At 53.6% G+C, this 12,628-nt stretch overlaps 7 protein-coding genes across 13 annotated transcripts; 6 read left to right on the forward strand and 1 right to left on the reverse strand.

The window, feature by feature from the left end:
• Positions 1-548: 548 nt before the first annotated feature.
• On the reverse strand, positions 549-728 carry KVP17_004010 (uncharacterized protein; the record flags this gene model as incomplete). The annotated part of the gene is made up of 1 exon (XM_068521837.1): positions 549-728. One exon carries the CDS (start codon positions 726-728, stop codon positions 549-551), a length of 180 nt encoding a protein of 59 aa, XP_068376863.1.
• A 23-nt stretch (positions 729-751) lies between these two features.
• On the forward strand, positions 752-1,699 carry KVP17_004014 (uncharacterized protein; the record flags this gene model as incomplete). Its single annotated transcript, XM_068521843.1, has 1 exon — positions 752-1,699. The coding sequence occupies one exon, from the start codon at positions 752-754 to the stop codon at positions 1,697-1,699; it is 948 nt and encodes a 315-aa protein (XP_068376869.1).
• A 51-nt stretch (positions 1,700-1,750) lies between these two features.
• Positions 1,751-4,923, forward strand: KVP17_004003 (uncharacterized protein; the record flags this gene model as incomplete). Its single annotated transcript, XM_068521821.1, has 2 exons — positions 1,751-4,744; positions 4,783-4,923. 2 exons carry the CDS (start codon positions 1,751-1,753, stop codon positions 4,921-4,923), a joined length of 3,135 nt encoding a protein of 1,044 aa, XP_068376847.1.
• Positions 4,924-5,002: 79 nt separating this feature from the next.
• Positions 5,003-5,719, forward strand: KVP17_004006 (uncharacterized protein; the record flags this gene model as incomplete). Its single annotated transcript, XM_068521824.1, has 1 exon — positions 5,003-5,719. One exon carries the CDS (start codon positions 5,003-5,005, stop codon positions 5,717-5,719), a length of 717 nt encoding a protein of 238 aa, XP_068376850.1.
• A 293-nt stretch (positions 5,720-6,012) lies between these two features.
• KVP17_004005 (uncharacterized protein) lies at positions 6,013-8,511 on the forward strand (the record flags this gene model as incomplete). Its single annotated transcript, XM_068521823.1, has 1 exon — positions 6,013-8,511. The coding sequence occupies one exon, from the start codon at positions 6,013-6,015 to the stop codon at positions 8,509-8,511; it is 2,499 nt and encodes an 832-aa protein (XP_068376849.1).
• Positions 8,512-8,625: 114 nt separating this feature from the next.
• KVP17_004007 (uncharacterized protein) lies at positions 8,626-9,978 on the forward strand (the record flags this gene model as incomplete). Of its 4 annotated transcripts, XM_068521826.1 has the most annotated exons (5): positions 8,626-8,876; positions 8,905-9,014; positions 9,041-9,234; positions 9,263-9,604; positions 9,631-9,978. In XM_068521826.1, 5 exons carry the CDS (start codon positions 8,626-8,628, stop codon positions 9,976-9,978), a joined length of 1,245 nt encoding a protein of 414 aa, XP_068376852.1. The 4 variants fall into 4 exon arrangements, with proteins under 4 accessions (XP_068376852.1, XP_068376851.1, XP_068376853.1 ...); XM_068521825.1 differs by lacking the exons at positions 8,905-9,014; positions 9,041-9,234; positions 9,263-9,604; positions 9,631-9,978 and having other exon boundaries at positions 8,626-8,880; XM_068521827.1 differs by lacking the exons at positions 8,626-8,876; positions 8,905-9,014; positions 9,041-9,234; positions 9,631-9,978 and having other exon boundaries at positions 9,311-9,610.
• A 43-nt stretch (positions 9,979-10,021) lies between these two features.
• Positions 10,022-12,483, forward strand: KVP17_004009 (uncharacterized protein; the record flags this gene model as incomplete). 4 transcript variants are annotated; one of them, XM_068521835.1, is made up of 4 exons in its annotated part: positions 10,022-10,342; positions 10,369-10,466; positions 10,493-11,066; positions 11,095-12,483. In XM_068521835.1, 4 exons carry the CDS (start codon positions 10,022-10,024, stop codon positions 12,481-12,483), a joined length of 2,382 nt encoding a protein of 793 aa, XP_068376861.1. The 4 variants fall into 4 exon arrangements, with proteins under 4 accessions (XP_068376861.1, XP_068376859.1, XP_068376860.1 ...); XM_068521833.1 differs by lacking the exons at positions 10,493-11,066; positions 11,095-12,483 and having other exon boundaries at positions 10,022-10,372; XM_068521834.1 differs by lacking the exons at positions 10,022-10,342; positions 10,369-10,466; positions 11,095-12,483 and having other exon boundaries at positions 10,623-11,081.
• Positions 12,484-12,628: the final 145 nt, after the last annotated feature.

A 12,628-nucleotide genomic window follows, 5' to 3' on the forward strand; every position in this document is an offset into this window, starting at 1 on the left:
GCGAATAGCATAGAGGTGCATGTCTCGTACAATGGAATTGGGTAGACAGGGCGGCCAAGCCCTACCATCGACGTAATCTGGGCGTTCATACCGAGCTGTGCCCATGATACGAAGTTTCATCTTTGCGTCGTGGCGCGGGTGTTCTCGCCTGGTGAATTCTTCCAATGGTAGAGACAGAGGCCCACCTTTCTCGATGCTGGCGAGGAGCTCAATGCTGCCGCTTGAAAGATCCAAATTCCTTGGAGGGGCTAGCTGAGTCAGGACTCCTGCGATCAAGGCCTCAACAGAAGTAGACGGTTCATTTAAGGATATCAACATGAATATTTTGCTTAACTGCCAAAAAACATTTCATTTGCACAGAGTATCGATTGTCAGATGGCGAATTCATACAGGGTCAGTTGGGATTCCTCAAAACCATCACTACCGAGTCCCCTCTCAAGAAAATCTTGGACAAGAACCTTTCCTTGTTGATTGGTTTAGCATTCTTCCCCTTCGGGTACTCCGTCCAAATCTCCCTCACCTCTGTGAGGACCATGTTGCAGTGCCTGTCAAAGGCCTTCAGCTGCGTAAACTCCCTTCCTTGAACTCACTCGTGCTAGAATTTTGCGGTTGTTGCGACAGTTAATCAGGATCTGCGAGTTGTCTTTCACGCTGGCTTCCAGCAGGGAAAACGGGCCATCGGCAGGAGCGTCCTTGTTAACCTCCGCATCGGGGTCCTTGGAAGCCATCCTCCAAAATACGGAATTCTTGTATGGTGGTAGAACGGTTGCCCAGGCTTAAGGCCACCAAAGTCTCGCCAGAGCTCACGGAGTTCTCAATGTTCTCCACTGACGTGTCGGTGGCGAATGCAATCAGGCGGATCATGATTGCCGAAGTCCCCACACTAGCTATTGACCTGGTGACCTTGGAGCAAAACTCAAGTCCACTTCATGACGAGTTTATCGTTCATAGACTGGGCCTCCTACCAATAGACTCCCGTGACGTCGAGAGCTACAAATTTCGAGAACAATGCCCGTGTTCCTCTCACTGCGTCAAGTGCACTGTGCAGTTCTCCCTGGATATCATGTGCGACGGGGACGAGGTGACGGTTACACACCTTGACATTCAACCGGTGGCTAGCGGCTACAGCACAAGAATACCAATGCCCATGCCACAGGGAGAAGGAGCTCAAGGAATTCGAATCTGCAAGCTCCGAAAAGGGCAACGCTTGAAATGCACCTTGACAGCAGTGAAGGGCATCGGCAAGCTGCACGCAAAATGGATCCCAGCCACGCCTGCTGTGTACAGACATGAGCCTCGGATTCATATATACAAGACCCGCTCGGAAACTCTCAGTCAGGAGATCAAGAAGGCCATTGTGGACTGCTGTCCACGACGGGTCTTCGAGCTCCGGTCAGATGACGTTTTCAGTGACGGAGACGATGGAACCTTAGAGGTGGCCAACGCCGAGGCTTGCATTTTCTGCGGCGAGTGTGAAGAGCTTTGCCACACAAGTGGTTTATCGCGAATGATTCGTATTTCGGAGCACGACGACAGATTCCACTTCTCGGTGGAATCTTCAGGCGCGATGCCAGCATATCAGATTGTGGAAATCGCACTAGGAATCCTTGGTGACAAGTTACAGGACTTAGATGAAGAGTTGAACCCGACCAAGAAGGAGGTCTACGATACGAAGCAGTACAGCTTAGACCTCAATTGAGGGAGGTTTCTGCGTCTGTGAGATACTAGCGGTGCCACTTAAATTTGCAATATGCGACGTGACTTGGATACGACGCCTTTAATCGAAATCGGCGACCCCTGCGATACGCCTATCCTGGGTGAGACAGCGGAGGGCAGCACGCCTAACCCCAAACGGACCAAATGGGAAGGAGACTGGGACGGCCAATTCACTCCAGCGCCAGCAGCGCAGGCCACGCCTGGGGAAACGCCGTACGACATAGGCGGGGCTACTCCGGGCACCCCCTACGGTTTCGGAATGACAGGGGAGACTCCCATGATGTACGCCTCTCCAGACACCATTGTGGCGGGAAGAGGGGCTGGAGCCAAGCAGTGGGCTAAACGTCTGACGTTGGAGGACTTGGACCGCATTTTACCCAAGCGTGGGTATGAGATTCTGGAGCCCCCTGCTGGGTACGAGACACAAAGACTCATGATTCGACCTGAGTTGACTCGCACTCCTATCGGCACCGCAGACGACGGCACTCCATTTTTTGACATCCCAGACGCAATGAACCAAGGTCCTCGACTGCCACAGGAGCAGGAGGCGGCACTGGAGCAATCATTGGGCGATGACCTTGGTGAGGTGTCTCTGAAGGCTTCTGACATGCACTTCTTTGCTGCGCTGCTGAAGGAGACCGTCGAAGACGAACTCACCGCCGAGGAACAGATGAGTCGAAAGATATCTATTCTTCTGCTAAAGGTGAAGAATGGCAGTCCTGCGGTACGCCGACTTGCACTGAAGGAACTCACAAGCCGAGCGACCGAATTCGGGGCTGGCCCGATTTTTGATCAGGTCCTCCCTTTAATGATGCAGTCTACTCTGGATGATCAAGAACGCCACCTTCTCGTGAAGGTCATAGATCGGATCATGTACCGTCTGGATGATAAGTTGCGTCCCTACGTGCACAAGATTCTAGTGGTTATCGAGCCCATGCTCATAGATGAAGACTACTTCGCTCGTGTGGAGGGTCGCGAGATCATCAGTAACCTCTCAAAAGCCGCTGGTTTGGCCACCATGATAGCTACGATGCGGCCAGACATTGACCACCCCGACGAGTACGTTCGCAATACCACTGCTCGGGCATTCGCGGTCGTCGCGTCAGCGCTTGGGATCTCGTCCATCATCTTGTTTCTGAGGGCCGTATGCCAATCAAAAAAGAGCTGGCAGGCCAGACATACCGGCATCAAGATCGTGCACCAAACCGCGGTTCTCATGGGCTCCAGCACCCTGCCACACCTCAGACCGCTGGTCGAGATCGTGGCCCATGGCCTCACGGATGAGAACCAAAAGGTGCGTACAATCACTGGGTTGGCCATCAGCGCCTTGGCTGAAGCTGCAGCCCCCTACGGGATCGAGGCCTTCGACTGCGTTCTACGCCCTTTGTGGCAGGGAATCGCCGATCACAGGGGCAAGAGCTTGGCCGCCTACCTCAAGGCTATCGGCTGCATCATTCCTCTGATGGATCCGAAGCACAGCTCTTACTACACTCGCGAAGTCATGGTGATTCTCATTAGGGAGTTCTCTACGCCGTATGAAGAAATGAAGAAGGTGGTCCTGCAGGTGTTGAAATGCTGCATCGTATGTAACGGGCTAGACGCAGCCTACATTGACAACGAGGTTCTTGGACCCTTCGTCAGCAATTTTTGGGTCGTGAGGAACGCGCTGGATAAGCGAAATCTGCGACTCGTCGTGGACTGCAGTTTGGAGATGGCTAAGCGTGTTGGGGTCGCTACTGTTCTCAATCGAGTGATTCTCCATTTGAAGGACCCTTCGGAGCCCTATCGTCGGATGACTATCGAAACCATTGAGCTGATCATAACTCAGCTGGGCGTATCAGATATCGACACTCGCCTTGAGGAGAATCTCATTGACGGCATGATCTACGCGTTCCAAGAGCACTCCAGCGACGATGCCACCGTCCTTCTTAATGGATTCGGTGTCGTCTGTGACTGTCTCGGTCGCAGGATCAAGCCGTACTTACCTCAAATCGCTGGCGTCATTCGCTGGCACCTACAGACGCCGAGTGCCCGTGTTCGTATGCACGCTGCCGATCTGGTGCAGCGAGTGGCTGTGGTAATGTTGAAGTGCGGCGAGGAGGAAATGCTTGCACACCTTGGCATGTTCTTATTTGAGTACCTTTCTGAGGAGTACCCAGAGGTACTCGGTTCCATTATTGGAGGGATGAAAGCCATTGTCAATGTATTGCCTGTGGAATCGATCCAACCCCCCATCAAGGACATGTTGCCTCGTTTGACCCCGATCCTAAAAAACCGCCATGAGAAAGTTCAGGAGAACATCATCGACCTGGTAGGTCGTATCGCCGACCGAGCTGGAGACTTGGTGAGTCCCAATGAGTGGGACAGAATCTGCTTCAATCTTCTTGAGATGCTGAAAGCCCATAAGAAATCGATCCGCCGCTCCACCGTCAACACATTCGGATACATCGCGAGGACCATTGGACCCCACGACGTCATCGCAACTCTCTTGAGCAACCTCCGCGTCCAGGAACGGCAGCTCAGAGTTTGCACCACAATCGCCATTGCCATCGTCGCTGAGACCTGCATGCCCTACACAGTGCTGCCTGCACTCATGAACGAGTACAAAACCCCGGACTGCAACATTCAAAACGGCGTTCTGAAGGCGACGAGCTTCATGTTCGAGTACATAGGAGAGATGGCTAAGGACTACGTATACTCCATCACTCCCCTTCTGGAAGACGCGCTAGCAGACCGTGACATGGTACACAGGCAGACGGCGGCGTGGACGTGCAAGCACCTCGCTCTTGGCATCCATGGACTAGGGTGCAAAGACGCGCTCACTCATCTGATGAACTTTATCTGGCCCAATATATTCGAGACCTCACCCCATATTACGCAGGCCGTATTTGATGCGGTGGATGGTTTTCGTGTGGCGTTGGGCCCAGGAGTCATGCTGCAGTACCTTCTCCAGGGACTCTTCCACCCAGCGCGACGAGTCCGGGAGGTGTACTGGAGGCTTTACAACAACGTCTACATTGGTCATCAGGTAAGAATCAAAGGTTTGCAGTTTATCACTTATTCCAGGACTCTCTCGTGCCTTACTTTCCCCAACTCCCCCTCTCAGCCACACGTAAGCCCCCCGACAACAACACAATCGCCCGTCCACTGGGCTCGGAAGAGGAGGACATGGACAGGGGCATTTGTGAGCTCATGATGAACCTTTGAGGGTTTCATACACTTCCCTCACGGAGCCGCAGAGAGGAGACCGAGGTCTGCATGACATCCTTCTGAAAAACCTTAATAAATGCCGGTGCTAAGTGTCCACGACGACCCCAACAAGAGGACCCTATCGCCTATCACCACCACCAGTTCCGTTGTGGCAATCAAGTACTCAGGGGGCGTCCTAATTGCTGCCGACACCATGGTTTCCTATGGGAAGTGGAAGAGATTTAAAGACGTGGATCGATTCTGCAACGTGAACGACAACACCGTGGTCTGTATGTCAGGTGAACACTCAGACTTCCAAGAGGTCAGCAGCATGCTTAAGGCCCTGGAGACCAAGGACTTCCTTCGCAGTGACGGCTACAAGACACAGCCACAGGAAATCGCTCACTATCTGAACCGCGTGTACTACAACCGCCGGTCCAAGGTCAATCCTCTTTGGAACTCCGTTGTCATCGCTGGGTTCGGCGCGGAACCCTATCTAGGGTATACGGACATGTATGGCACTTTTTTCGAGGAGGATCAAGTGGCGACTGGCTTTGCAGCTTACTTTGCGATGCCGCACCTTCGACGAGAGTGGAGACCGGACTTCACGGAGGCGGAAGCCAAACATCTGGCTCTGGAGTGTCTCAAAATCGTCTTTGCGAGGGAGTGTTCGGCTTCCAATAAAATCCGCGTTGCCACAGTTACCGCCGCTGGCATTGAAGTCTCGGACGAAATCGAGGTGCATCCTGAGTGGGGTCACACTCACTGGTCAGAGAAGACAATCGAGTTGGACTTGGCCGCCAGCACCTGGTGATTTGCTTCGTGTTTTAAAACACCACATGTAAAGATATGCCAGAAGAACGTCTAATGATTTGGCTCGTGATTTAAAACACCACATGTAAAGGTACTACCAGAACATCTAATGATCCTGTATGGACTTGGCCGCCAACATGGCGATTTGCTAAACACAACATGTAAAGGTACGATCCTGTCTCTACGCAGAAACACATGCAGCATCCACACAGCCCACACATTGGGACAAAACGGCTCCGAATACCCTGATTTACGTGTACCCTCTCAGCCTACAGCCAACAGCCTTCAGTCAACATGGTGCACTTCACAGTCGATCAGATGCGCGAGATCATGGGTAACCCCACCAACATCCGCAACATGTCGGTGATTGCTCACGTTGATCACGGCAAGTCCACCCTTACGGACTCGCTTGTCTCCAAGGCGGGCATCATCTCTGCCAAGGCTGCTGGTGACGCTCGATTCACCGACACCCGTGCGGATGAACAGGAGCGATGCATCACCATCAAGTCCACTGGTATCTCGATGTACTTCTCAACTGATATCGAGGATGGCAGAGGCATGCAACCCTTCCTTATCAACCTGATTGACTCCCCGGGGCACGTTGACTTCTCGTCCGAGGTTACCGCTGCTCTTCGCGTCACTGATGGTGCTTTGGTGGTTGTCGACACCGTTGAGGGTGTGTCGGTGCAGACCGAGACCGTGCTTCGCCAGGCCCTTGTTGAGAGGATCAAGCCTGTTCTTCACGTCAACAAGGTCGACAGAGCCCTTCTCGAGCTTATGATGGAACCCGAAGAGATGTACCAGACATTCAACAAGACCATTGAATCTGCCAACGTCATCATTGCCACCTACAATGATCAGTCCATGGGTGACGTGCAGGTTGCTCCCGAGAAGGGAACCGTCTCATTCGGATCCGGTCTTCACGGCTGGGCCTTCACCGTCGAGCGCTTCGCGAAGATCTACGCCAAGAAGTTCGGTGTGGAGAAGTCTAAGATGATGCAACGTCTCTGGGGCGACAACTTCTTCAACCCTAAGACGAAGAAGTGGACTAAGACATGCGTGGAGGGATCCAAACGCGGTTTCTGCCAGTTCATCATGGAGCCGATTTGCACTCTATTCACGGCCATCATGAACGACGACAAGGTCAAGTATGAGAAGATGTTCACCACTCTCAGCATTGAGATCAAGGGTGACGACAAGAACCTCACCGGAAAGCCTCTTCTGAAGCGCGTCATGCAGCTCTGGCTTCCTGCTGGCGACACCCTTCTCGATATGATCTGCGCTCACCTCCCTTCCCCCATCGTTGCCCAGAAGTACCGTGTGGAGAACCTCTACGAAGGCCCCATGGACGACGACGCCGCCCGCGGAATTCGCAACTGTGACCCTGAAGGCCCATTGATGATGTACGTCTCCAAGATGATTCCCACCTCTGATAAGGGACGATTCTACGCCTTCGGACGTGTCTTCTCCGGCACCATTGCCACCGGCCAGAAGGTCCGCATCCAAGGACCCCATTACGTCCCCGGCACTAAGGATGACCTCTTCATCAAGAACATCCAGAGAACCGTGCTTATGATGGGACGTTACACTGAACAGGTTCAGGATGTGCCTTGCGGTAACACAGTCGCCCTTGTCGGTGTTGATCAGTACCTGCTGAAGTCGGGAACCATCACCACCATGGACACTGCTCACAATATCGCGGACATGAAATACTCTGTGTCCCCTGTTGTGCGTGTGGCCGTCAAGCCTAAGGACAACAAGGAGCTTCCCAAACTGGTCGATGGATTGAAGAAGCTGGCCAAGTCTGATCCACTGGTCGTCTGTACCACCGAAGACAACGGCGAGCATGTCATCGCTGGTTGCGGTGAGCTCCACATTGAGATTTGCCTGAAGGACCTTGAGGAGGAGTACGCTCAGATCGAACTCATCAAGTCGGACCCAGTTGTATCCTACAAGGAGACCGTCACTGAGTTGTCCAACATCATGTGTCTCTCAAAGTCCCCCAACAAGCACAACAGGCTTTACATGAAGGCCGAGCCTCTTGTTGAGGGCCTGCCCGAGTTGATTGAGGACGGCAAGGTTGGACCACGCGACGATGCTAAGGAGCGCGCCAACCTGCTCTCTGAGAAGTTTGACTTCGATAAGAACCTTGCTGCCAAGATCTGGTGCTTCGGACCTGATATTTCTGGACCCAACATGCTGGTCGACTCCACCTCCGGAGTTCAGTACGTAAAGGAAATTCAGCCCCATTGTGTGTCTGCCTTCCAATGGGCTTCCAAGGAGGGTGTTCTGTGCGAGGAGAACCTTCGAGGTGTGTTGTTCAGCCTCCACGATTGCGTGCTGCACACGGATACTATTCATCGCGGTGCAGGACAGATTTCCCCTACTTGCAGACGGTGCATGTTTGCCTGCTGCTTGACCGCGCAGCCTTCCCTATGCGAGCCCGTCTTCCTTGTGGACATTGTTTGCCCTATGGAGGCCTCAAGCGGTATCTACTCCACTCTCAACCAGAGACGAGGAATCGTCGTTGGCGAGGAGCAGAGAGAGGGCACTCCCCTTTCCCAGATCAAGGCCTACCTCCCCGTATCTGAGTCTTTCGGATTCACCACTGCTCTGCGGGCGGCCACTTCCGGGCAGGCGTTCCCTCAGTGCGTCTTCGATCACTGGGAGTTGCTCCCGGGCTGCGCTCTTGAGGAGGGCTCCATGGTTGGCAAGGTAGTGAGCAAGATCCGACAGAGGAAGGGGCTGAAGGCTGACCTGCCTCCCCTTGATAACTTCTATGATAAGCTTTAACTGTGCGGCACGAGTATCTTGTGACAACGGTTGACTTTTGTGGACTTATGAGAACAGTTGACTTTGTTGGCAATGAAATGCTTGAACGCGTGACACATTCTAATATCATTCAGAATGGAAGATCAATTGAATGGGAAGGTAACAGATGTTGAGATTAATGGGGACGAACATGATTTGTTTGACAAAGACGTTCTACCAAGCACCTCTCTCCCCTTCGACGAGGTACCGCAAGCGATAGGATTCGAATTCGACTCCACCATTGAAGACGTCGAGGCTGTGAATGCCCTCTGGACCTCGTTCTATGGTTGTCCTGATACGGCAGAAATCCGGAGACTCGTAACAAGGGCAGGCGGATGCAATCATTTGTGAGGACCTCGGCATTCGGTCACCCAGAGATTTGCACGGCAAATGCGTGCTGCATGTGGCAACGGCGATGCCGAGTGCCCTCTCGAGCCTTTTGCAGATGGTCGACCCTGCGCTGATTGAACAGAAGGACCGAAGAGGTGGGTCAAATACCACCTCTAGACAGGTTGGACCCCTCTGGCAACTGCGGTTGTCGGGAGGCACTCGGACTCAGCCAGACTCCTCCTAAACAGAGGCGCGGGCCCCACGGAGGTGCAAGTCGCTTGCTCATTGATAGGGCGGAAGAAAACCCAGCTGTACCACTTTGCCTGTTTTGACGGCGACATCACGATGATAGAGCTGCTAGCTGATTGCTATGGGGTGAGGCACTGGTCGGTCACACATCCAGTGGCCTTGCATTGACACACACGGTCGCAATGGGGCTCATTATGCGGCAATGAAGGGCTGCGCACAGGTCATTATGCGCCTATCGAACGAAGGGGTGCCGTTGGACATCCGCGACATAGACGGGCGGACTCCAGTGTTCTTCGCCGCTGCTTGCGGGAACAGGGAAGCTTTGAAGGTGTTATGGGGTCTTCAAGGATACCGGCCTTGGGATGACACGTACATCACTGCGCCTCTCGCTCAAGTTACGACCCCCGACGAGTGGGACGTTACAGGTCGGCTGCTTGCGACCATCAAAAGACACACCCAGGTGTTGGAGCTCATCGAAAGCAGCTTTGAGAAGGAGGTGTGATTGTTGGAGATTTAACACAGAACCTTGGCCTTCCCGCTACTGACCCGCTGGAAGACGCTGACGCAGCAGACAGCGCTCTGGTGCAAATGTTGAAGACAGCCATGATGGAGCAGGACACCGAGAAGCTTGCTCGCACTGTGAAGGCCGTAGGCACGGTGAAGTCCATGGAGCTCTACATGGAGGCCACGCAGCTACACCGAAGTGGAGGTCAGAAGGCGCCGAACGGCAAGCCCAAGACACATGGAGGTATTTTCTTCGGTCTAGTGAAAGGATACTGCACCCCCGAGGAGTACAAATACGTGGATCAGGTGCGACGGCAACGACAAAAAGCCGTAAAGCAACGGAAAGCCACTGGATTCCGTCAATAGGTCCAAGATCCGTTTCTTCGTGACTGATTCACAGCATGTAAAAATGACCACCTATTGGGTCGAAGCGCAGCTCCAGAAGTTCGACGTCGTATTTGAGGATCGTTGGCACTGGATAAAGAATGCCTTGGTCTGGCGTCGGAGGTTCAACACGGCTCACGTCGTCACGGAGAGGTCATCGCCCACACTGGCCTACATGTCGGCTGTTAGATTCAAACGGAAGATTATGTCGCTTGCTACCGTGACGATGCCGTCTCTGGTGTACCTATTTTACCTTGCGCCTTTATACAGTGAGTTCGCGCTGAAGGTTCTGTTGGCGTTCCCTTACGAACCTAGACCGCTCAATCCTGCGTATCCTCGGGAGGTCGTGAGTGGAGACTTCGTCCATCACAGCTAATGGGTTGTCCTGTGCCACCGATATCTCCAGACCCGGTGCACTCTAACATCCAAGCGCTGAACTTTGTTACGTCTGAAACGCTCCAGTACCGACTGTGGGTGCCTATGATCTAAGACACAGCCTCCAACTCCTTGCGTTCACGCCTGCACTCGTCGTCCTCCCCTACTCATTCGGAGGAACCTACCTCTGCGCGGCATTGGCGACCTTGTGTGCCTGTTGGGCCGTGCAATGCCTGGACCTACACCTTCGAATGGCATTTCTCTGCAGCTCGCAACGGCTATGGAACCAAGACGCGAAGGGCGTAAGCGTCGATCAGATGGACGTTGGCGACGTCGTTCTGCGGTCCCTCCCCTTCGACCTCCGCCTAGGAACGTTCCTCCTGCACCTGGCCTTCAACCTGGCCGCGACTTCAATCTCGTGGGATGTCCACGCCACTGTGATTCCGAGGGCCCAAGCCTGGGTCTACGCCTCGCACATCGCAGTCATGTACTTCTGTATATGGCTGCTGTCGCTACTAGATCCACTGTATTTGCGCTGGGTTCCTCTGGTCGTACGTGTCGGGGCTCCGTTGTTGGCCCTGGTCGCCTCTTCTCACTGTCGTACGCTATGGTATCGCTATGCATCGCGTGACTGGGGGCGGAAGCACACCAGTCTTATACGCACGCGCATGCGTATAATTCTGCGCTCTCCAAACGTGAGACATGTTTGAACCGTTAATGCAGCTGCCGCTAATGCTGGTGCATGGTTTCTTTGGGCTGTCATCTTTCCTGTTCTGCTGGCTCCGTTGCAAATTATGGGACGTGTCTTTGCAGATGAACAACCCCCGATTCTCAACAATCTCAAGAAACGAGGTTAAGTTCTTGAGCCTTACACTCTTTTCCTACCTCACAGCCATGACCGTTCATCTGTGGCTGTCTCACTTCAACGTCCACGTTTCTCTCCAAAGTCGAAGTCGCGTCTTCATCTTCAGCTGCCTCTCTGCAATACACCTCGCATTCCAGTGGCTGCTGTTGATATTGCTCGGCGGTGTTCAGTATAACTTTCTACCAAGCGCGATTTTCGGCACTGCCATCGTATCTGGATGGGCGTTGGTGGTTTTCCCGCAGTGGCTTCGAGTCAGTTTCGATCCACTGATATACCCCTGGCTATCCTGGCTCTGGCAGTTTGCTGGAATCGTGGGCACACTGATTTTGTTGGGGGTATCAGATCTCACCAACCGTCTTCGACCCTTCGACAACGAGGTGGCATGGACTTATATCCTGTTGGCTTGGCAGACCCCGCTGGTGCTTCTGCTTTTCCACTTCGCCAAGTATGAGGGCCGAGTTCGCCTTAACGGCCTTCCAGTCGTGTGCGTCATCGACGAGGAAGTCCTGCCGGTGCCCAAGCTTTGCTGGAGATCCGACGCGACGATCCCATTCTTCCACCCCAGGCTTTACCAGTCAGAATGCAGCGCCGAGGACGTAATTTTTGCGGGTCATAGCGCCGCTGAGCTGACTGAAAAGATGCGCATTCTCTTCGAGGGGAGATCCGACCAGTCAGCGGACGCAAAAGTCAACACCGAAGCTCGGATGCAGTTACGCCTTCAACAGCTAAGACAATCCGGAGGCTCAGACGAGGGGTCAACGCCAGAATCGTCCGACGAAAACCCCAGAGGCGTGGATATGTCGAGAGAAGCGATGCACGCCTGGACCTTCGGTGTCGACGAAGATGCCACGTGGCAAAGCTACGTCGACTCGCCTCCTGCCATACACAGATCCAGTTTCTCTGAGAGGGCTCAAGCCACCTCTGATCTCGATCGCTTGCCTTCGGTTTGGGACAGCTCCCGACCTGACGATGCGCGACCGCGGCTGCTGGACGATCTTGGGCAATTAAGCTGGCTGGACTCCGCAGAAGAGAGGTCTTTACGGCAGCCACCCATCCTTCAGGGGCTCAATAGCTTAAGAGGGCTTCATTCAACAAGCGACCGAGATGATTCCGAGGAGGCCCCCCTTCTCCAGAATGAAGACAGTCACCAGTATGTTTTGGAAGCTCTGCATGGTCCGCGCGATGAGACACAGGAGAGACTTGAGGATTTAGTTTCGGAAGGCGAGAATAATTTGTCCAGCCCCTAGCACAGCGACGTTTATCAAAGGCAAGGTCCTACTCTCTGACTCCACTGAAGAATTCTGGAAGCTTGAAAGCAACACACCAACCTGTTGTGTTCCGCTGAGATGTCCATTTGTTTGTGATTCGCCAACTGCAAATATCCGTTTTCAG

Source organism: the organism of the source record quoted next (genome assembly GCF_019968985.1).
Source record: "MAG: Porospora cf. gigantea B chromosome Unknown PgB_NODE_220_length_28077_cov_127.213, whole genome shotgun sequence".
In the NCBI taxonomy this organism is placed as follows: Eukaryota; Apicomplexa; class Conoidasida; order Eugregarinorida; family Porosporidae; genus Porospora; species Porospora cf. gigantea B.